We start from the raw sequence: 22,168 nt of genomic DNA on the forward strand, positions 1-22,168 counted from the left end.
ACTCCAAAGGCTGGATGAGGTGATGCTGCTCTTGACGTACAGCCTCCGGAAGCATGACAAAGGCATCCTATAAACCTGAACATGTCAATGTGGGAATGGCTTAATTTAATCTTCCTAAGGACAAGTGTTGGTAGGAAAGTGCAATAAAACCTATTGATTACGCTGTGGCACTGGGTTCTTCAAAGAGGACAGGAACTAAGTTTCATGCTCCTTTATTTCCTAGATGGTCTGCTAAGACCGAAGAATTAAAATGCAAGTGGAGAATAAGCTCTTTTGCTTAGTTAGCGGTTGCAGTACTGGCTAAAAAAATAGTGAGAATAATGAAATGATTGCCAGAAAAACTTCTGCCAATGACATTGGAGAAACCATCTCAAGAAAAAAAAAAAATTGGACAACTTCAGTGTTTTCAAAAAAACTACATTTTGTAGGTTGTTTCTTATAAACCAACAAGGAACAGGAGGAAGTGGCTTCCAGTTTTCTTTTTGGGAGCTTTGGAAATCCACTGCCTCCTCTTTTTGTTCTCATGGATCATCTCTAAGACATAGCCCCAAGTGTCTGAAAAGGCAAAAAGGTCCATTTTGCTTTTTTGGAGGAGCATTGGTTCAACTTTCCTCTTTTATAGTTGGTACGAAATCCCAGTAAGTGAAACTATAACAAGGATTTTTTTTTTTTTTTTCCATTTTTGGTGCTGAACCTTTTGTCTTGGCCTGAACAGTTTATCCAGTAGAGTCTGAAAGTGCCTGTTAGACCTGGCTATGTGCAGTGTCAGTGCTGTATGGAAGCTTGGGCTACGGGGCCATGCTTGTCACTCTACTGTGCTTCCCTCTGCTCTATTCTTCCAGCTTTTGGAGATCAGGTATGCCACGAAGAAACAGTGAGGGTCCCCCTCGCTGCTTTTTTGGCACTGCTTGCGCAGCTTCTCTGAGAAACTTCTGATCTCTTTAGCCTTGCAGGAGAGAAGTGCGTGAAAGGGACGATAAACTCTCGCAACAAGCGAGGAATAATCTGTCATCCCTTCTTTGCTTAGGCTTTACTGAGGGAAAGTTCAGCAGTTTCACTGTTAGAGCAAAAAATGGCATAAGGATCTCAAGTTTTGGACCCAGGACATATTTTATAAATGCTGTTTCTAACCTTGATGAATAAATTAGATTATAAAGCTATGACCTACTTTTTATCAGCATGTTGTCATTACATGTCTGCTGCTCAAGGAGAATGGATGTGAGGGGATACATTACTGGCCATAAGCAGTCTGACTGTAAAAGCAAATAAGTAATTGCTTTATGAAATATTGAGAAAGGGCCTGTGTGTAGGGTTAGATAAGTGGAGTAGGCATAAGTGTATAAAAGTGCAATTTTTTAAGTCTTTACTGATTACTGTTTTAAAAAAAACAACCCAAAAAATCCTCCAACAAAAACATCCAACTAACCCCGCAATCCCAACTTGAAGGCTCATTTCCTTCCTGTGAACTAGTATGTTTTTAGTACACCTCAGCACTTACCAACACAGCTGCAAGATGGGAAATCATACTGGGTTTTGGCAGGTGTGTCCAATAAATTTTTTACAGGAGTATCCAATAACTTGGAAGGTGAGTCTAAAAAATTATTGAGAACAGTTCCAGCTGTTCTTTTGGTCGGGGTTTTCTCAGCAGACAAGTTTGCTTGATGATCTAAGATTGGGGTCTGAGTGTCAAAATCTGCAGCACTGGTGTTTCTTGATAGGATGGTAATAGGGCCTGCTGTTTCAACCTTCACATGTTTAGGTGATTTGATAGTAAAAGTCTTGTGATCAAACAGTGATTTGACCTGTATCTGTTTTAGCTGCTGTTCCATTGTCTCGATGATGCTCTTTTGTTGCATGTTCTCGCAGCCAAAGTGCTGATTCTCTTGTTTAATTGTTTTTTTCCACATTTTGTTTTCCAGCTGTCCAGCTGATGGACGCATGCAGACATTAGACTTTGTGCCAGCCTCAACTTTTATAGGCTTGCGCGCTGCACTGGGACCAATCTCGGTTTTGGGTTGCTGGTATGCTTGTTGCTCCTGTTTTTGCAAGAGATGCCACCTTAGAGCAGCATGCTTTTGAAAATCCTTAGGGGTTTGGGACTGCAAGTGACAGCCTCTCTGGTCTTGGGATTGTGGGGCAGTTTGCTGGCTATGTGGTAAGTACCGCTGAGGAATCTGCGTAGCTTGTTGGCTTGGGAGATCTTGGCTCAGACTACCACCGTAGCATTGTGTTTGCTGGAGTGGTGGTAGCTGTATAACTGAAGCTTGTTGTGTCTGTTGCTCTTGTTCTTGAAAACAGTGATTCACATCTTGCTTTGCGGTCAAGTTATTTGAAAAATACTGCACATGTTGCAAGTCCTGCATTTTGTTGGCTCCAAAGCGTTCGATATTCGCGGCATTTTCTTTCTTCTCGGAAATCAAGTGTGCGTTGTTTGGGCAGGGATGCTGCAGACTAGCGTTTGCTTTCTGAGTGTAAAGGGGAGCTTTGTTGTTCATGCTCTGTACCTGCTCTAGGCCTAGCTGAGGGTTATGCAGTGGGAATGCAGTTGATTTCATGTACTTATTCCCAGTTTGAAAACATTCATCTACTTTAAGCTGATTGAAGGATGTTCTGTCTAGCGGCTGCTCAGCATTGCTTTGGGAGTGGGAAATGGTTTGCGGCAGGTCTTTATTTTTCATTTGCAGAGCATGTTGCTGGTTTGGGGTTAGCTGTGGACTGCACGGCAGTTGCACCTGCTGTGCCTTTTTTTGAAGCATCCTTTGCAAAATGTGTGAATGCAGGAATTGCTCGTTTTCCCCTGGCTGGGGATTCAAGTGCTGCTGTTTTAGCGGGGCCCCTAAAGGCTGTTCGGCTTGTTGTTCTGGTCTTTGCTGGAAATAGAGCTGCTGCGGAGGGTGTTTCTGCACTTGGGACTTGAGTAGGGAATCCATCTTCGTGAGCTGTGGCTGCGGCGAGTGTTTCTGGAACGGCAGCTGCTGGTCAGCTGTGGGATGCGGCTGCAGCTGGGAGGTCTCGCTTTTGTACAGCAGAGGAATTTGTTCCTGTTGCATTATCTTCTGGCTCTGGGGCTGTCCTGAAGGCCCCTTTGATGCATCAGGACTTCCAGCATACTGTTTTGTATAGGCTGTTTCGGCTGTGTTTGCCTGGAACTGAAGGATCGATCGCAGTAATGCTTCGCTGGGCTTTTGGGGAGGCTCGCCCTGGCGGAACTGGGTGGAAACCAGTTCTATCCAGGCTGGTTTTGAGTAATGTTGAGCCTGCTGCACAGGCTCTTTCACTTGGTCCTTTTCTTTGTTGGGAGGAATCTCGGGTTCTCTCTGTCCTGGGAAATGCTGATAGTGTTGCTGCAACTCACCCTCGCTTCCGCGCACTTGCAGGTTTTGGAGGGGAGGCTCTGACGCCGGCGTAATTTCTTCTGGGCGCTGCTGAATTGAGGCGGCCACAGCAGCTTGCGGGTTGCTTTCACTGACATCTTGTTGCGACGTTTGTAACTGCTGCGGAAGTCTCTGCTGAGGGTGAAGTTGTTGTTGGCTGAGGCCAGGACTTTCTGACATTGGTCCCTGCTGTTGCCCTTCGTTCTTTATCTCCCCAGGAAGAGTTTCATCACATCTGTTGTCATAGGAATGGTGTCCTTCTCGCACCACGACGGACAGTGCACTGTTCATTTCCGGAGCAGGAGGAGTGGAGGAATCTTTGTGAAACGTTGAGTTCTGTTTAAAGAAAGCACCATTTTTTTCTGCTTGCTCAGAAAACCTTTCCAAAGCGGCGCTCTGAGCTTGCAGGTTACTGCTGGAACTTAGAGAGAGGTCTTGGTTGGGAACCTGCCCTATGCTTCCACGAACAGTACTGTTTCCTACGGGTAACTGGTGTGGATCATAGCCTGGAATCTGTTGCTGTAGCTGTAGCTCTGGTTTCTGAAGCGAACAGCTACCTGGCAATACAGGTGGCTTACTGGAGTCTTCTGCATTGTAGACCTCAGTAACCACTACAGCTGGCACTTGAGGCAGCTCAGAGTTTGAGGTCTGTGGGGAAGTGATCTGCCCTGAGGTATGGGATGAATGCGCTGTCTCATAGGACAACTCATTAGTAGCCTGACTGGTAATGGCATTGATATGAGATGTGTTCTTCTGCATTGCTATGGAAACATGTTCTGGATAATATTGAGACAGTGTTTTCTCCAGGAGTTCACCATGCATGCTTTCCATGGAAGAGGCAGAAACTGTAGCACCATTAGGCATTGGCACGGCCTTGTTCTTAAGTAGTAAGACAATGTCCCTGTTGTGGCAATGAACGTTTTCCCGCTCCTGCTCACCCTGAATCAGGAGGTCATGAGGGTTTTCTGAACCACCACTGTTGTATCTTGTAGACTGTATCAAATCTGAAACTTCATTTTCTTGTCCTGTAAAACTCTCGGGTTTCTTCTCACTGTAACAATTGGAGACGCTTGGTTTTTCATTATTATCCTCTGGCTCAGCTTTTTCTCCGTTTACTTCTTTGTCTTGTTTCACTTTCTTGCTCTCATGAAGTCCATACAAAGAGGGCTCGCTAAAAGTGCGTTTTATCCCACCATTTTGCATATATTTGGAATATACTTTCTTTTCTTGTAAAAGGTCGGGGCTAACGCGGTTGTTTGGACTTCCCTTCAGGTGGAGCGTTCCATAGTTGCTTTTAATGAATAGCCGCTTGTGGTCTCCATTTACTTCAACTTCAGGCCTCTCTGTTGCTGGACTTCCATTCTGTAGCTTCACCGCAGAAAGCTCTGCCTGGCAAACGTGAGAAGATTGCGGTATTAGAAATGGACTCAATCTATTGCCGTCAACATGGTTGGTTCCGTCCTGTTCCATCTGGCCTGCTCCGGGGCCATCCACAAGGCTACCCTCTGAACGTATCTGAAAGAGAAAAGAAATGGGAGAGGATCTAAGTCAATTTTAGTTTCCATTGACGGACAGCCAATTACCGACAACTCCTGCAGCATTCGAGCACCCATTGCCCTGACCGGCTCCCACGTGAGCTCCCATGTGAGCTCGCAGGCGCACCTGAGGGCTGTTTCACTATCCTATCACATTTTGCAGCACCTCCCTTTTTCTTGAAGGTTTGTTCTTCAAGATGAAAAGAGAGTGAAAATAGAGTGGCTCCTTACCCCCGTTTAACACACCAAAAAAATCTCTCCTAATGGTGCAGAAAATATTCTCTGCTTTTGAATGATTTGCATAGACTCCTCTGTTGTCACTTTATCTCCTTGGTAAGGCAGAAAGTCATGCTGAAACCATGGTTCCCAGACCTGGTGCTAATCCCGTTATTTGATTAAGTGTGCCAAACCTCTTTTGTATGACTTAGAGGATTATTGCCACCAAGCTTGCCAATTAGAGGGGAAAGCCTCCTTTTTCTGTCTTCAGCTGTCTGACAAGGTCTTTTAAAACCGGCACTCCTAAAGACCACGCAAGTGGCATGATAACACGTGTGAGACAAAGCTGCGCTGGATTGCTGTCTATAGGAACTCTTACAGTTCATCAACATCTTGGTAATGTTGACAGAAACAAATTGAGAGATTTCTGAAAGGTTTGATGGAAGTGATATTTTTTCAGGTATTAATATCCTTTCAAATTTACATATAGACATCAAGCATGGCTTAAACTATGTATTTGAGTTTTGAACTGAGCTCCACAGCTGTGGAGCTAGGATTTTTTTCTTCTTTGTTTGGATGGAAAATCCCAGTTTCTCATATACTTTTTGTATTTTATTTATAAAATGCAGTTTTTCGTTGGATAGAAGTACTGACAGTGTGCAGTGAACAAATTCCATATAATGACAAGCTAATCCTGTTCACATGGATCTTCCCAGGATTCACAATCCCAGTTAACACAGATAAAGCCCTTGTTTGACTCTGCTTGTAATTTATTCTTTGTTGGCTTTATGGTTCTCAACCAGTCGCAAGTGACAGAAGACAGACTGACAGAGGGTCTTACAGATGTGAGATTGCACAGAGAAAATTTGGACTCATGCATGTCTTTGTCCTGAGGCTTTTCTTTTTAGTTTGCGTAAAGGGGAACCTGAAGGCTTCTCCATTACCAGGTCATCCCTGGTTGGACTGCAAAGACAGAAGCAGCACCACATGTGGCTGGTATTGCCACTACACAGGAAGAACTACTATACTGAAAAATTTCTCCCATCACGGTTGCTCTGCTTATGTATTTATTCTACACTAATCTTTTTTTCCATGGGATTCATTACATTCAGCAGAATCCCCTCTGCTTGCAGCTCTATTTCAGTATCAGGACAATTCAAACATACATTTTGACTGGGAAGCACCTATATGACGACTTGTATCCACTTCCTCCTTATCCCAAACTTGGGTTTAGATTTACTTTTGACCTCCCCGAGTTTTTTTCTTCTCTTTCTGTACTCAATTTATGTTTTGTATGACAGAAGTAGAGAAGTTCTCTCTGCAAGTAACTACTTAAAAAAGGGTTTTTGAAGGGAAAGCTAAGAATAGGGAGATGGAAAAGAATGTTTGTCCACCTTACCTATTTTCTTGACAAGGTAAGGTAGGCTTCTTCCCTTCTAGGTATATTTCAGTGTATTTCCCAACCTAGCTTTAAAGTACCACAAGACACAAGCCTTTGCAGCTTTTCCAGGGAGACGATATTCCACGCTTAACAGAAAGCAGCGCGAAAAGGATTCCTCTGATGTGTCATTCTAGGCCGGGTGGCAGAATGATGCTCCCAGAGTGTCTCAAAAATAAAATGTCAGCCTAATTTGGAAACCATTCTTTGCCTTCACACCTTTCATACCTAGAAATTGCAGCTGAACCACAACTCAGACATGAGTGTGTAGGCTGCTGTATTTCGCAAGTATGAAACGAAATAAAAGGCACCGTAGTAATTAACATTGTGCTGTCAAGCTGCTTCTAAAATATTTATTTCCTTAAAAAAAGTTTTACTCTGTGTGAATGAGCCATGAGAAACTTCCTCTGGCCCTCAAAGGCTGCCTTGCTGCTTGTGTTCTGGTGTACTGTGTGGGTTGCAACTAAATTCCTTCCGAGAGTTCCCAGACAATCTTTCTTCTCAACTCCTTACTGACAGGTAAAACCACCTTTTTGTTTAGAAGTGGGGGCTGCCCGACTTCTCTAAACTTAGCTTGCAAACCCCTCGAAGGAGCACATCTGTGCTTCAGAAGAGAGTCTTGGGTTCATGCCTTCCTCAAAACCCGCGAGGTTATCTTCACTGTGTGACATGGGTTATTATTCACGGTATTCTCAAAGACCTCATGGTATGAGCCAGCCAGTTCCCCCAAATTCTGATCACCTCCAGTGTAAAAGGCACTGGTGTGAGACATTGCAAAGGACACGGGAATCATTTGGTTCTTTAAAATACAAAGTTAATTTGTCAATTAGAAGTGCCAGATTTGCATTCTTTGAAATGCATCTAGGATTGCAGTGACTTTGCTTTATACTTCTCTCTCTCTCTGTCTACACTCAGTTATTCACAATCCTCGAGTCACACCCAAGTACAAATCTTCCTCAAGTAGCTACAAATCACAGCAAGTATTTGTAATTTAAAACTGGCAAAAGACAAATGGCAATGATACCTTTATTACTGGTTTTAACTGGGACACCATGAAGATATTCTTGATGCTACTACTAAGCAGACCTGGTTGCACCTTACAAAGTCTCTGTGCTCTTCTTTATAATTGTTGTGGAGTGAACTGTCTGCCTCTCAAAGTTAATCCACCTTTCCCTAAGCGTAGCAGTTAGCCTTTTTTCTCTTTCCCATAACTGTATTTTATCCAGACCGTTTAGTAGCTCCACGTATTTTTCTTCAGCTATAATTCATTAGAAATTCAAGTCACATCAGCAGCATCTGTGAAACAATTACTGCATCTAGGACTGACTCTGCAGTCTAATCCATCATAATTATGACTGGCCTCTTTGAAGATGCCACGATGCGTGACTTAAATATAGCACATTACTGTGCAAATGGATCGGCATCTCATCCCACCAATATGCATTTGAGTTATAATTCAGTCCACCACCGTCTGACGTTTTCAGATGCGAGCAATGTACGTACGTTTATTTCGTGCCACATATGGGGCACAAATTGGAAACCAGCTACTGAAAGAGAGTTTGAGGGGTTTTTTTGTTGTTTAGTTTTATGGGCAAGTTTGGCATATTCCTGCCACCTCTATCAATATGGGAATACCGAAAGACTGTGGAAGGCATTGTTATAAGCGCGACAAACGTTTCTGCGGCAACAGAAGTACTCTTAGTTATGTCATTTTCTTTCATGGAAAATCTTTCTTTACTTTTAGCCAGTTCTAGAGGTTTATACCTTATTTTACATAGCACCCGTATCTGGGGAGTTTGTAAATGCAAAGCAGCTCAGATGAATGAATGGACAAATACACCCACTGCAGGGGAGTACAATCTTCTGCAAAGCTGGGCAAGATTCCCAGTAGAAAAAGCAGGTGGAGGGGATGCTGTGTTAGAGTGCTCGTGACCCTAAAAGGACCAAAAGGTGGGATGTCAGATGGGTTGTTTCCTCTTCTGGGGTTAGCTAGGATAGAAATATATCTCCTCAGAGGTTTTTTTTCCCCAGCAGAAATATACCTCCTCAGATCACGACCTCAGCTGACTCGTGCTCGAGTGATTATCAGGATGAGGCTCAAGAAAGCAGAAGTCAGATACCCGGGAGCTTGTCGATGGCTCGCTGGGTTGTTCCTGGAGCGCTGCCACAGCCTCCGTCCTGCTGGCACCCTTTGCCACCGCCAAATGACACAGAGGTCTAAATCGCTCCCAGACAAGAAACCCCTGTAGCACTTTCTAGACAGGAGGTCAATTTACCTATGTGTCTTGCCAAACTCCAGTTTGGTAAATTGTACTTTCTGCTTACACTCTCCTGCTTCTATCGCCTGGGTACAGTAGTTGGCTTCACTTCTGGCTTAATTTGCTGTGTATTATTATGTGCTGTTGTGCAGCTGCTTCTCTCCTCTAAAGCTCATGCTGCTGGCAAAGAGGTCGAAATCCTGAATGTCCAACAAGTGAAAAAGCTCCTAAAGCGAAGGGATTTTTTTTTCCTATTTCAAGAATGAATGAAAATTCGAGAAAAGGCATGAGTAGAGATATTCCTCAGTAAGGACACTCACACATGGCATTATCTGAAAGCTCAATTTCTGCACTAAAACCTTAAATCTTCTGGACTTGCATACATGTGAAATTGTTTCCGATTAACTCTGTGTCAAAGTTTTCTCTTTTTTAACTTTGGAACAAGACATGTAAGCAGTTGTAATGATGCTCGACACCATGATTTATAGCCGTATGGTTATCGTGGGATATCATTTTTCTCTGGCCTATCTGAGTCAGCTGTGCCTTGGGTTAACACCTGTAAGCAAGCTGCAAACGTCACTAGAGGAGAAAAGATGTGCAGTTAACTCGGATGGCTAATGGGCGATGTAACACAGCAAAGCTCCTTGCTAGCGAGACATTTCCATTATTGCTGGGACGAAATGTTGCACACATGAAAACTGTGGTATAGTTTAAGGATCTCCTATATGTTTTGCACTTAAGGTGCACTGTGTTTATATGCTGAGAAACAAAGCAAGCTTCCACGTGGAAACTAACGGGAGAGGCAAGGCCAGGACTACGCCTGCCCCGACTCTGAGTGGTTTGCCATTAGCAGAACAGCTTCTTCCCAAGCCAGGGTTGCTGGCAGTTTGTAATAAATACAATACCATCAGAAACGAAACCCCGTGTGGGCCTGTTGTTTAAATATGGGTTTAACGTGCTTTTCTGAAGCCAAGGCATCCACTCAAGAGAATTTTAACCCTGTTGTCCAAAGCAGATTCGAAAGAGAGATTGCATTCATGCCCAAGGTGAAGTGAAGCTCTGAACCCCACGGCACACCCTAAGGATTTGCTCTGCTCCCTGCCAGCATCACTGCTGAAAGTGTGGTGGCTGAGGAAAACACAGTGAAACTTCAAGACAGATGTAAAGGAGGCCCCAGAAGGACAAGGACACTCTGTTGTTAGCTGAGCTCTATGGCTTACAATGGGGTCCTTTTGCAATGCATTCAGCTGTCTCTTCATTTGGATAGTATATTTATTCAGTGCATTAGCAATGCTTTGGAAAAAACTCGCATAAGGATGCTGTGCCTTCTCTGTCCCTTGAAGTTTTTAAGTTAAGGCTGTATTTCTTTCTAAAATATATGTATTGCTTTCTCATTGTAGCTTTAAATAGCAGTTAAGGGGTTAATCTAGAAACTACTGGATGAGACTCTGTGACTGTATTCTGCAGGAGGTCATATTACATGAATATAATTGTCTTCTCTGGCATTTAGATCTACGAATAATCTGCGTCAAACAGAAGAAAATGTGGGATGGCTAAAATTTGTTACCTATTTTATAGCTAATTTATCCTTAATTTACAGGGAAAATGGTGACTAGCAAATATAGGTATAAGCAGACATAAGGGAATGAAGAGCAGGGGATTTGTGAAATATGAGGATTAATAATTCATTAAATCTTATCCAAGCCAGAAGCCTCATAATTCATGCATTTTTAAATCAACTAGTGCTAACTGCCCCCTCAATTTATTGACACCAGTTCTTGCATTTCAGTGATGCAATGATCTAATCGCAAAAGCACTTGAATCAGTTTGATTTTTGACCTTAAAACAGAGGGCAAGAGAGTAAAGCTAAACTGGTCTGCACAGTGATTTCCCCTTGCTACATCATATAACCATCAACAAGGCTGGATACTGCATAATATCTACCCAGACATGAAAAATTGCACTATTTTAACAATTGCATAAAATCAAGGGGAGCGAAAATTAAATGCCTCTACAATATGGGTGGAAAAAACCAATTATGTGAAGGAAATGAATTCAGGAATATAACATGGGAGTAAACAGGAATTATAATGTCGCATCACACAGCTCTCCAGTTCCTATTTTTTGTGATTTATGTCATATACAAACTTTGCACCTAATTGTACCATGTAGCACTTCTAGCAGAAGAACACAACTCTTCAAGTTGCTTGTAATGCCACCATAGTATGACTAGATTAGAAATGTTTCCTGAAAGGTCGAACTTTAGGAGCAGCATGGATTTAGGAGACAAAAGGACCTTTCCGCTGTAATAACCAGAACATTCAAGATGAGGTTGGTAGCTATGCTTGTTCTTGCCAGTTGTAAGCTCATTTCTGTGGTTTAGATTTGGAGTATGGTGGATCCAGGTGGTTTATACTGACAGGCCATGGCACAGAGCTATATTACTTCCCAAGTTAGCCTGTTTGACATTACCTTGGGTGTTGGTATGCCAACATACTCTAAGACCAGTATTGCTCAATTTCTTGAGCACCACCCTGACTATTATACATCTTTCACAAATAGAGGAAAGCTGAACTAAAACACCCTTTCGCCTTTGCTGTTTTTGAGAGTCATTGCAGTTGATAATTATAATGGGAAGGCTGTGGGGATGGGAGTTACAGTCTTAAATGCTGGAGATGCTCAATTAAGTGAGCACTGAGTGAGATGCTTCTGTGCCTGGGTATAATGACAAAATTCTGTGTGCCTGTGAATTTCGGACCAGCAAAATTGTTTCAAATTGTGACCCACACAGGGCATCATTCGGGTAATTCACCAGTGCCTGTGGATTCAACATCGGGAAACAGGTTGGGGTAGGAAAACAGAACCAAGTCTCTTTTTTTCTTAATCTCAGCCAGTTGTTGAGCTAGGTTAGGTGTGTTGAGCAGAGGCTGGCAAGGTAGGGTGGGTGGTGTTATTAGGTGCACAACTGGTGCTCAGAGCTCTTTTTGATTTCTGGAGAAACGGTGTAATTTGAGAGATGATTTTTTTTTTTTTTTTTTACTTCAGCTACCCCATGTGTCAAATGGTAACGATGATCCTGGCCACTGATTAAAATCAGCTACCTGAGAGCAGTAGCAAACTGCTCATGCTATTTTGACTGAGCTCTGTAGTGCAGCGTGCCTCTGTGTGAGCACACCAGAATGAGCAAGCGTTGGTGGCTGAACTGTTCTTCAAGACACACTTGATGTTATCAACCTGCCATTTAGGGAAGGTTACTGAGCGGTCAGTGTCATCATTATCTTCCAGTTTCTGTGATCTTTGTCCATCTGGCTTCAGACCTGGATACAGCATGGATTTCTTGGGCTGATGACTTCCTGACACCAGTCGAAGGTCGGTTATCCATGATGATTTCATCACAGCTGTCGGCAGAGTTAAGTAATTTGCTATTAAGTAGTACATTAGTACATGGAGAACTAGAAGCAGTGGAAGAGATTCTCTTTGCTCTCTTCACCCTACGTTATAAGGATGAAAGGGAGGACCCAAAGGAAAAACCACTGGCAAGCTAAAGATTTCAGGGTTTCATCGTGTTGGGACAGTAACATTAGAAAACAGGAACAAAAATGGTCCTGTTTGGCACGTGGGTGGAAGAACTGATAGAAGGGAGTAAAACGTTGTGGGCTGCGGCGTCCTCAGAAAGCCTATTTACACAGCTCTGTTTTCCATTAGCCTTTGAACTTCAAATAGGAAATCCTGTTGGTCTCCCAGTTCTGATGAAAACAGAATTTTGGATGAAATGCAGTTTTCTTAAAGCTCTTCCCCAAAAGCTGAAGGGGAAGATGCAGAGACAAGGGCTGATGACTCCGAGGATTACTCTGACTGTTGCTCCCACGTGTCCAGATGACAAAGCATAGCTTCCAGCCCCTTCACTGGCCTCACTACGGTAGCCTTTACACCCCTATAGAAATTCCTCCTCCGTTTTTTCTCATGCCTCTGCCACACCTAGGCTGGGATGCTGTAGTGAACTCAGTTTTTGGCTACTATTCTTGGCCATTGAGAAATGAGAGGCAGCAGAGAGAGACAGCTTCCACGCTACGCGGCGTGCACTGTGCGTGCCGGCGTACCCGAGGGGCAGGTGCCGGGGATCCCTGCCGGGGGTGGCGAGCCACGAGATACCCGTGTGTCCGTATGCAAGATGCTGCGTGCCACTGCAGCTTCTGCGTGGTTTCTTACATCCTTTTGGGGATATACTTCCAGATGGTGAAGTTGGAGGAGTTGAACCAAAACAAGGGTACTTGCTTGGGAAAGATCTTGTGCTGTTTTAATGGCTGCGTGATTTGATTTAAAAATGTGTTTTCATGCCCACTTGTGATTTTAATTTTTTTCTTCCAATTTGTGCCTTGCACGACTTACAAACCAAACCAATCACTCATAAATGCATGGGAAAAATAGGTTTGTCAGGGGCCTGAAGAGATGAGTGCTCTGTTCCTCGGCTCCAGGGCAGCACCAGCCAGACCTGTACCAGTCCACTCCAACCTGTTTTCAGAGGTCTCTAATGATGAGGGTTGCACAATAACCCACAGTTACATACAGTGCTTCGTTAACCTTACTTATTAGAAAGCTTCTGCCATTTAAAACATAACCCTAGATTGTCTCTTCCCATCTACCACAGACTCGCAGAGCAGTTTTTTTTCTTCTGTGCTATGGCTTCTTTCTCCCTGTGTAACTGAAGACTGTTATTAATGCTCCCCTCTTAGACAGAATAAACAACCCGGTTCGTGACATCCGATCTCCTCCCTGGGTGGATCTATATCCATACCATTTGTTCCCTGACCAGATGCACGGAGGTCACAAAGCAAATGCAACAGTCTGTTCCTCGGGGACCTTACGCACATGCCACATTCTGCTAGATTTTCCCCGAGTTCAGATGTTTGATATACAAGCAGCTGTAATATGTGCCTATATAATATTTCAAATACCTGTATGAATTAACTTGGCTTTTCCCCCAGTAACTAAAATCAGTTTTATTCCCTCAGCATTAGGAGAACTGTATAAATTGCATTGAAATCAACAGAACAGGCTCATTCCTTCTAGCAGAGCTCTATAGAGGAAGTTGTTTCCCTAAAACCTCTGACTTCAGTATGTTTAAATCCATGAGCTACTGGCACAAGCGTCTCTTCTGACTTCCACTGTTGCTGAGGCACCACAGAAGATAAGAATCTAATGCATTTTTAGAGGTCTATTAGAAGATGCTCCCTGGAGCTACGGTTGCCATTCAGCTTCTTTCTGCATTCGTGTGTGGTCCTCAGGAGCAGTTTTCATGTGGGTTATTGCAATCTACATGCAACAATGGCATGGATTATCGTGCTGAAATCTACATCTGAGAGAATAGTTACAATTGCCTCTCCAGATGTACAAGAGATGAAAGCCAAGGTGTTTTTGATGACCAGAGCCAGCTGACGACCTAAGAGCAGTCGAGATCTAACCTTGATAAGAGCACAGCTCTGGGAGAGAAACGAAACGCGGGAGCCGGCGCTGCCTTGCCACGGTTCTGAGCGCACAAGAGAGCTTGGCACAGGTACTGTTGCCATCCCCTTCAGTTTTAGTTTGGAGATGAAGATGTGGGACTACGTTTTCATTTTGAACGCTCACATACGAGCTTGGAAAGAACTTGGTCATTGACTAATCTTAAATAAAATGGCCCAGGGCCCAAACAAATTGTAAGTCAAGAGACACCCGCTTCACATCATGCCAGCATTTATCAAGGAGTTACAGCCTAGCTTCTTAAGGTTGGCTTGAAAAACAGATTTTCTGTAGTTACTATCTTGGCTACAGTCATTTTCCCCCCTTTCTAATTTTAGCTTTTTATTACTTGGGAAGAGAGTTTTTAGCTTTTGCTTTAGAAGGCCCCTGTTCATCCTGTTCTGAGGATCAAGCGACGGGCTCCAGTTCATGCTTCCACACAACTGAGGCCATTTCCGAGCTCCTCCTTATCCTGTTACATCCTTGCTTACACAGAATGCCGTTTTTATCTATAGCCATTTAAAACTTCTTAACATTTAAGCATACATGGGCAGTATATGGGGAATTTTATGTATTTTGTGGCAAGAAACATTTAGTTAGAGAGCTACTAGAGAAAAAAGCTTATTACAGGGAGACAGGCGTTTGCCTTACTGTGGAATCTCCCTTCAGTGTTTTGGGGAAACTGGAAACCAGTAAAAACTCTTGATTTTGTGAACGGGATGTTTGTTTAAAAACACGGCTCTTAACACGAAGATTTCTCCCTTTAACCAAAGTACAAGACTGGGTAAAAACTTGGGATTGCTGTGCCAAGAAAGGATTGGGAACCCAGAACAAGCATTCCTGCTTTCTTTTAATTTCCAATAATTCAAAGCACATTCTTTCTCCTCTTTAAATTTTCCTCTTTATGGCGAGATGCAACATGAAGAGACAGAAAATTCTCTGCCGCCAAGTGGGGGGGGGGGGGGGGGGCGGAAAACTGGCAGATTGTGTTTTAACTCTCGCTGAGACTTTCAGACTCCCGCAGCTGACACTTGGAAGAGCGGTATGTGAGCAGTCCTGAAGGGAACTGCAACACTCCTCTCTCTGTCCTTCCTTTTCAAATATTTTCAAAGCTTCGAAAACAGTCGGTTGTTCTTCGTTCTGGCAACTCGCCATTTGCTGCCGGCTCACATCAGTTCATAGTCTTCTGAGGTATCCAGTGGCCCGCGTGGATTTGAGAGAGTTTGAAGCTCTAATGAAAGACCTTTGATATTTTGGGATATTTAAGAGACATACAGAAATGGGCGAGTTAAAAGAGCTGTTGTCAGTTCCTGCAAAGCCCGCTTCATATTCTCAGTCACGAGATACCATTTCACTAATTGATTATTGTCTGTCCATAACACAGTCACGCTCTTAGTGCACAAAGAAGCAGTGTGGATGAAAAGCTCACCATTGTAAAGTACACACTTAACTGGATTTAGAAAGCTGGGAACTACAGTCAAATCTAAGATACGGGACTACTTTGAACGAAACTCATAAATCACAGCTGAGACTTTTTTCAGCTTAAGTAAACATCTTTACTACAGACGGTGTAAATTAATGGAAGCATTTTAAATGCCTCTCTTCACTCTTCCTTGGAAGGGTGGCAGGTGAGCCCTCCTCGAAAGGGTCAGGTGACTTTTTGTTATTTAAATCCACACCTCCAGCAAGGAGGACTTGATCCCGCAAGTCCTGCAGAACTGCTCCTAGCTGGCAAGGTTATGCGAAGTGTTTGCCAGGCTAGTCCTTCAGCCAGAAGTCTAATAGCTGCGGTGGTCTTGAGCTCAGGAATGCAGGTGAAGGGATGAACGCCTTGCATTGTGCTGGGCGAGTTCCCGTAAGCTTATGGGCGTCCTTGTCCATCAAGTGTGATTGCGCAGCACAGCCGCTGCTTTTCTTGCCAACACAAACCTTCGCTCCCTCTTCCATCCCCCTTCCCCCAAAACACATCAGGGAGAGAACAGGGTTGGGGGCAAAGCAAGGATGACAGGCATTAAGCTCTGACATACGCAACCGGTTTTGCTCAGAAGAAAATGCAACGCAGTCTGTGCTTGGTAGTATTACTTCTATCCAGCCTTTGGGGGCAATGAACTGCTGCTTTTCCTTTAAAAAAGGGGGGGGGGGGGGAGGTTGGGAGATGAGAGGAGACAGCTATGAGGATACTAAATGTCTAGTGCAGTCATTTAAGCTAACACTGTCAAACGAACATAAGGGCACTTTATTTTTGGTATGTTAACAACTTGAGGGTCAGCCAGGTTGATTATGAGAAAATGAGCTAATAATTTTACTGTGGGAAAGGTGGGGGACAACAATGAATGGCAAAGTTTACCTGCTCATTGCACTCCTCAGCAAACAACTCTTCCTAACAGCCTCATCGAGCTCACAAAAGCTTGCGTGTAATTGATGTGTAATAAATCAGAAACACGTCTCAGCTCTCCAAACCAAAATGATCTTAAAAGTTTACGATAGGTATTGATGATTAAGCAAAAGTTCTGAAAAGTTAGTTGCATCTAAAACTAGAACTAAAAATGAGATGGGCAGAAAAAAATATTCCGGAGTACCTGCAGTTAACCTTTAAAAAAGCATGTGGAGGACTATAGCAAATCAGGGGAGCACTAGAGACTGGATACGTGTTCCCATACTGCTGTGCATCAACTCTGCAGCATGCCACATCCTTCAGAGAAATTATGGCATGAAGCTCTTTAGAGTCTACGTTCAGGGCGCTGATGCCTCCCAGCCCATCCTGTTTACTACCTTCTCCCTTTGGCACCGTTAAGGTCCTTTCGCTGGCTGGTCCCAACAAAACCATGCTCCTTTCTTCAAGCCTGGCACGTGGGCCCGGGGCACACGAGCAATACAGGGTGTGAGTCAGCACCGCCCCGCAGGGCCCCAGTCCCGTCCTGGAAACCGATGGGGATCCCAGCAGCTCCCGGCCTCCCCCCGCCTGCGCTCCCTGCCCCAGCCCTTGCTCCCGGAGGTGTGGAGGCAGGGATGTCTTCAGAGCAGTCAGAAGCTTATGATAGATGACTTGTACAATCAGGGCGCTGGCTACTCTGATGTTAAATATTTGTTTGCTCTTTTTCCTCCTGTTCCACTTCCTCATACACTGCAATACAATCAGGCAGCACGAAGTCTCAGTTTATGCTTTAGTTTTTCTGGCTTCATTGAAAAAATTCAATGTCTTAAAAACAGCTGCTACTACTTAATGATCTTTTGGTAACTAAGGCTGATTTCTTTTGTTATGCTCTCTGAAGATTAAATTTTGCTCTGGACTCTATTGCCTGAAGGGGGCTATTGTAAAACAAGATACTCAGAAATCAGCAAAAAGATGCTAAAGCTAAAACAGAAAACCAAAACACTTTAACTCTAGCGGTGCTGCTGCCAATGAGTTTGAGAAAAGATCCTGAGATTATGCTAAAACCAGTCTGGTATTGTGGGCTGATGGCTGAGGAACTGCTTTCTAACAATGTACACAGCCTTGCAAGAAAATAAAAATTCCATGATATAAGAGACGCTTCTTTGATGTTAGGTTTTAAATCCTGATTTGATCAAAAGGCTATGGTGCAAATAACTAGATGCTAGTAAGCACTGCTGTTGCTTTAGATTGTGAAGAGGGAAATCCAAAGCTCAAGGATTTGCAGTCCCTTTTACAAGAGACCCGTTGGGGAGAGCCTGCATCTACTGCATACTGAAAAGCTCGATCGGGATTACAAAGGAAATTGCTACAAAAGATTAAAATATGCCGTCAGCAGTAATAACTCTCCCCGTTTGTTGTCTCAGATTGTATTTGTGTTGGAGGAAAGATTGGTGTACTTCAGATAGCAGCAAGGAAGGGAGAGAGAGAGAGGTTTCGAGAGAGATTTTCCATGACAAGGTTAACAAGAGGAAGTGGATGGGGACGGGGGAATGTGCTCCCCAGAGCTGCAGGAAGCTGGAGCTGGAGGAAGGCAGCGCAGCAACTAGAGACTAGAGCTCAAGACTTTGGTAAGACGAGTACAAACACTAACAGTAGGTTTTGGAGATGAAATTACCAAGGATTGCCAACTGACCCGGTGTTCAAGTCCTCCCTTGTTGAGATGCTCCTGCGGCACCCGCCGGGGTTAGCCTGGCCCCAGGGACTGGCAGGCAGTGACCTTCGTTGGGTGTTTATTACAGAAAGCTTCCCTCTTGCTCAGGTCAGCTAGGGACTTAATGCATAGTTTGCGCTGACTGTGGAACTAAAAGTTATTGCTATTTTTATTGGTTATAAAACGCTTTTGTTTAAAAAGCAGCAAAAGGATAGACACAGAATACCTGTGTGTGCAAAGGAGTCAGAGGAGGACTGTAATGAAATTCTGGCTGAAACAATTGCAGCGTTTTATCTTCTGTGCTCTCTGTTTGTCTGTTGCTTAGAATTATAATAGTGATTCAAGGGCCCAAAAAGGCAGAAGAATCAAGCTAATTCATCCAGATATGGCTGATCAGAAAAGCCTTCCTTCTTAATTGAAAGTTTAAGCCCTTGCTTTGCAACTGTGGCACTCATTTCCAAGTAAATGAAAAAACTTTGATTCAAATCAGTCTATATAGGAACTTGCCCATATGACCCTCGGTATCTCCCAGTGCAGAGCAACTCTGTGTGTTTCCCCAATCCTGCTGCCTTGCGCTGAAATCCTCTCCTCTGATCTAGCCTGGTACCAGGAGACACGCTCGTTTGACCTGAGATAGGGCTGTGGGATTTATGAAGCCACTTCTTTGAGGCTAACCGTCTCTGGAGAGCCCTCCTACTCCCCACAGCGAGCAGTGGGTTACTGAATGATACCGGGAGCTGCATGTGACACCACTTAGCCTTCATTTTACGTTCCAGCGGAAACAGGGCATCAGCCTTCCCCAGTTATTTTGCTCATACAAGTCACCACCACAGATACAGATTCACAGGGAATGACAGTAACCAATACGTAACGATGTGCAAAATTCAAGAAACACGTTTTGTAAGCACTTCAATTACTCCCTGTTACCTCTTTCTGGTAAAGGTACAGATACATATTTATAATACACAGAACCAGATTAATTAAGGCAACTACTGCCAACATTCTCTTTTAAGAGCAGATTTGCATTTCACACACGAAGACTTGAAGACGGTAACTAGTGCACATGTTACAGTGAACAGTAACTCTCCTTGAAGGATTCGGGGTGGCCAGACTGCCACCGCGTCCCAGACTGCCACGGCTGGGAAACCCCAGCACCTTTTCCATCCCTGGGGAATGCAGCTTGCCAAACGCTGTTCCCACCTTTGGCTCCCCGCTGGGGCCCTGGTAGGCACTGTGTCTGTATCTATGCACAGTTCTTCGTTGGAATACTCAGGAGACTTAGGACCTAACGTGAGAAGTGGGAGGCTGTGCAGCTGCCTGTTCCAATCACAGCTCGCGTGTCTGTAAAACAGTGGCCACAGGCCACGCACCGTGTACAGCTTGGCATGGCAAAGTGTAGAGCACACAGTATAGGACATACGGTGTTTTTTTCTGACCAGAAGTTCAGGGATGAACTATTCGTAGACATTGTAAAAGAAATAGCTATACTTTTAAGTTTTAAATGAACTTTGTTGACTTGAGATTTAGTGGCTTTTCAATAAGCACACTGAAAAGAGGAGCGGCCGTAACATCTGTTGTTAACTTTTGTACTCATTCAAAATTAGTATGCCTTATCGTCATTTAGATTTAGTTTTAGGTACAACTACTTAAATGTGATTTGTTACTTTATTTACACTTTCATTTACATGTACTATACATGGAAAAGAGGATCATAAACTTTTGCATCCATTGCAATGGACAGGAAAACTGGCATTGACTAGACTAGAGACCAGATTTTACAGAGAAACATTAGAGACTCTAGTAACTTAGAGGTGCTACTTTCAGTAACAGGAAAAGTAGTCAGTGGTGGTATTTTTTATATTGGTCATGCCCCAGTAACTCCCACAGTGCTCTTCTTTTGTAATACTAAGTCTTTCATTGCTTGACAATGTTTATTTGCATTCTTTGTATTTTTTGCTCGAAGGGAAACTCTTCTGTGAGCTTTTTTTTTTTTTTTAAAAAACACTTCAATTTTGAAGTCTAGTTTCTGTATTTCTCATCTTCTCAAAGGGAAAAAAATAGATTTATAATATCTGACTGAAGAAAAGAAGACGGATAATATTAAGTACCTGACACCTCCAAAGAGCAAAGATCATCAGCTTTCTCTTTCAGTGTTACAGTTAGAAAGTGCATTTGACAAAATTACGCTGTCAAATAGATCATCTGCTGGAAGATTTACACAGTTGTCTCACGTGTTATCTTTTAGTCATGACACAAAGCTTAGTTAAAGTAAAGTCACCACAGATGACAAATGAGAAGCTGTCTTTCTTCGCTTAAAATCTTTGGTGATTTCAAAATGCACAAAGCAGTTGCATTAGAGTTTCCTGCCCTGTATGAGGTTGGTCCTGAATGCGTATTCCAAAATCCCACTCATCTGTGTTGCTGCATTTCTGCTCCCGACAATTTAGCATTTGAGCATTTGAGTCAAAGCCCAGGGAAGTAAAAATGACACTGCAAGGTTTTAGACAAGAGGGATACTCCTAAAAAACACCCCATACCCAGAAAGATATGTATTTTCATATCCCATATGACTTTTGTCCATGGTCAGTGTCTGTCTTACAAGCAGAATTGCAAAATGCTTTGCAGTGGGAAACTGAATCAGTAATGGACAGGCAGAAATCTCTTTCTTTCCTCAGTTCCACAGTCCTCACAGTTGGTTGTTTTTATTGTTTTCATTTCAACGTTAGTTGTATTTGAGAGCTGCTGAGGGAGGAAGAAAATCTAGGCAAATCTCATACTTTTTGTCCTACAGAAAAAGTTCTATATTCCTTTTTCTTTTATTCTTCCAAATTTTAAAACAGAGCTAAGATTTTTTTCTTGGTTATCTTTAGGGGTGAGGGAAAGAGATTATTTCTTAGCTTTAAATGGCATTTTAGCAACCCAGAAAAACAAACCTCTATCACAATGAAGAGCAGTATCTTCACCTTGTAGTAGGCGATACAAGTGGTGTAGCAAGATTATTGTTTTTCCAAGGGTAAACTCTAGTTCTGTAGTTCAGACATAAAATAGGAATCTTTCTAGATTAGGAGAAAAAGGAGTTGCAGAAATGCATAATCCTGCTCACAGCTGACCTTTTCTCTCCTTGAGCTTATGGGTGTTTTCTCAGGAAGTAGAAATTCTTGTTCTTGCTGTGCATGGAGGAGATAAGGACAGTATCACAGGGGGAGGCAGTTGTGTTTTCATAAAAGGTAAGTTACTATTTAAGGAGGGAGAGAAAGAACAGACAGAAACTGCTTGGGGGGGATGTTTTGCCCAGGGGAAGGAGAAAATACATAGTATCACAGCTGAGATCACTTACACTGAAAAGACTGTAAGAAAAAGAGATGGGGGGGGGATCCAAAGTTTGTAGAAGGAAAATGCACCCACCAAGGGTGGAATGGCAGAGATCAGCATTCAGATTTGAAACTCTTGTTTTTTTAGAGAAAGAAAGGATGGGATGAGGGTTTTTTTAATCATCATCTGATGAAATATTTATTTAATAGAGAAGAAAAGAAAAATGCAAATACAGGAAACCTTCCTGTGTCTGGGTTAAGAAAACCCTCAGAGTCACTAACACATTGAATAAATCCTGGTTTAGGCAGGTAATGACTTGATACTCCCCACTGAAAACAAAGGTGGTTCACAATGATGCGTGACAGATGCAGAAGCAATGTGACTGTGAGATGGCACAGTTATTCCAGTTTCGGGGACGATGGGAGTTTATCTAAGGATAAAGGAGGGAGGG

The 22,168-nt window shown here is 43.2% G+C and overlaps 1 protein-coding gene across 2 annotated transcripts in view; it reads right to left on the reverse strand.

The window, feature by feature from the left end:
• Window positions 1-22,168, reverse strand: part of TET2 (tet methylcytosine dioxygenase 2) — a 74,939-nt gene that overhangs the window by 19,787 nt on the left and 32,984 nt on the right. For both annotated transcript variants that reach the window (XM_082314920.1, XM_082314919.1), the window contains exon 2: window positions 1,499-4,889. In XM_082314920.1, coding sequence (XP_082171046.1) covers window positions 1,499-4,889 — 3,391 coding nt within the window. The remainder of the gene's footprint in view (window positions 1-1,498; window positions 4,890-22,168) is intronic.

The sequence above is a fragment of the Platalea leucorodia genome (assembly GCF_965183815.1).
Source record: "Platalea leucorodia genome assembly, chromosome: 6".
In the NCBI taxonomy this organism is placed as follows: Eukaryota; Metazoa; Chordata; class Aves; order Pelecaniformes; family Threskiornithidae; genus Platalea; species Platalea leucorodia.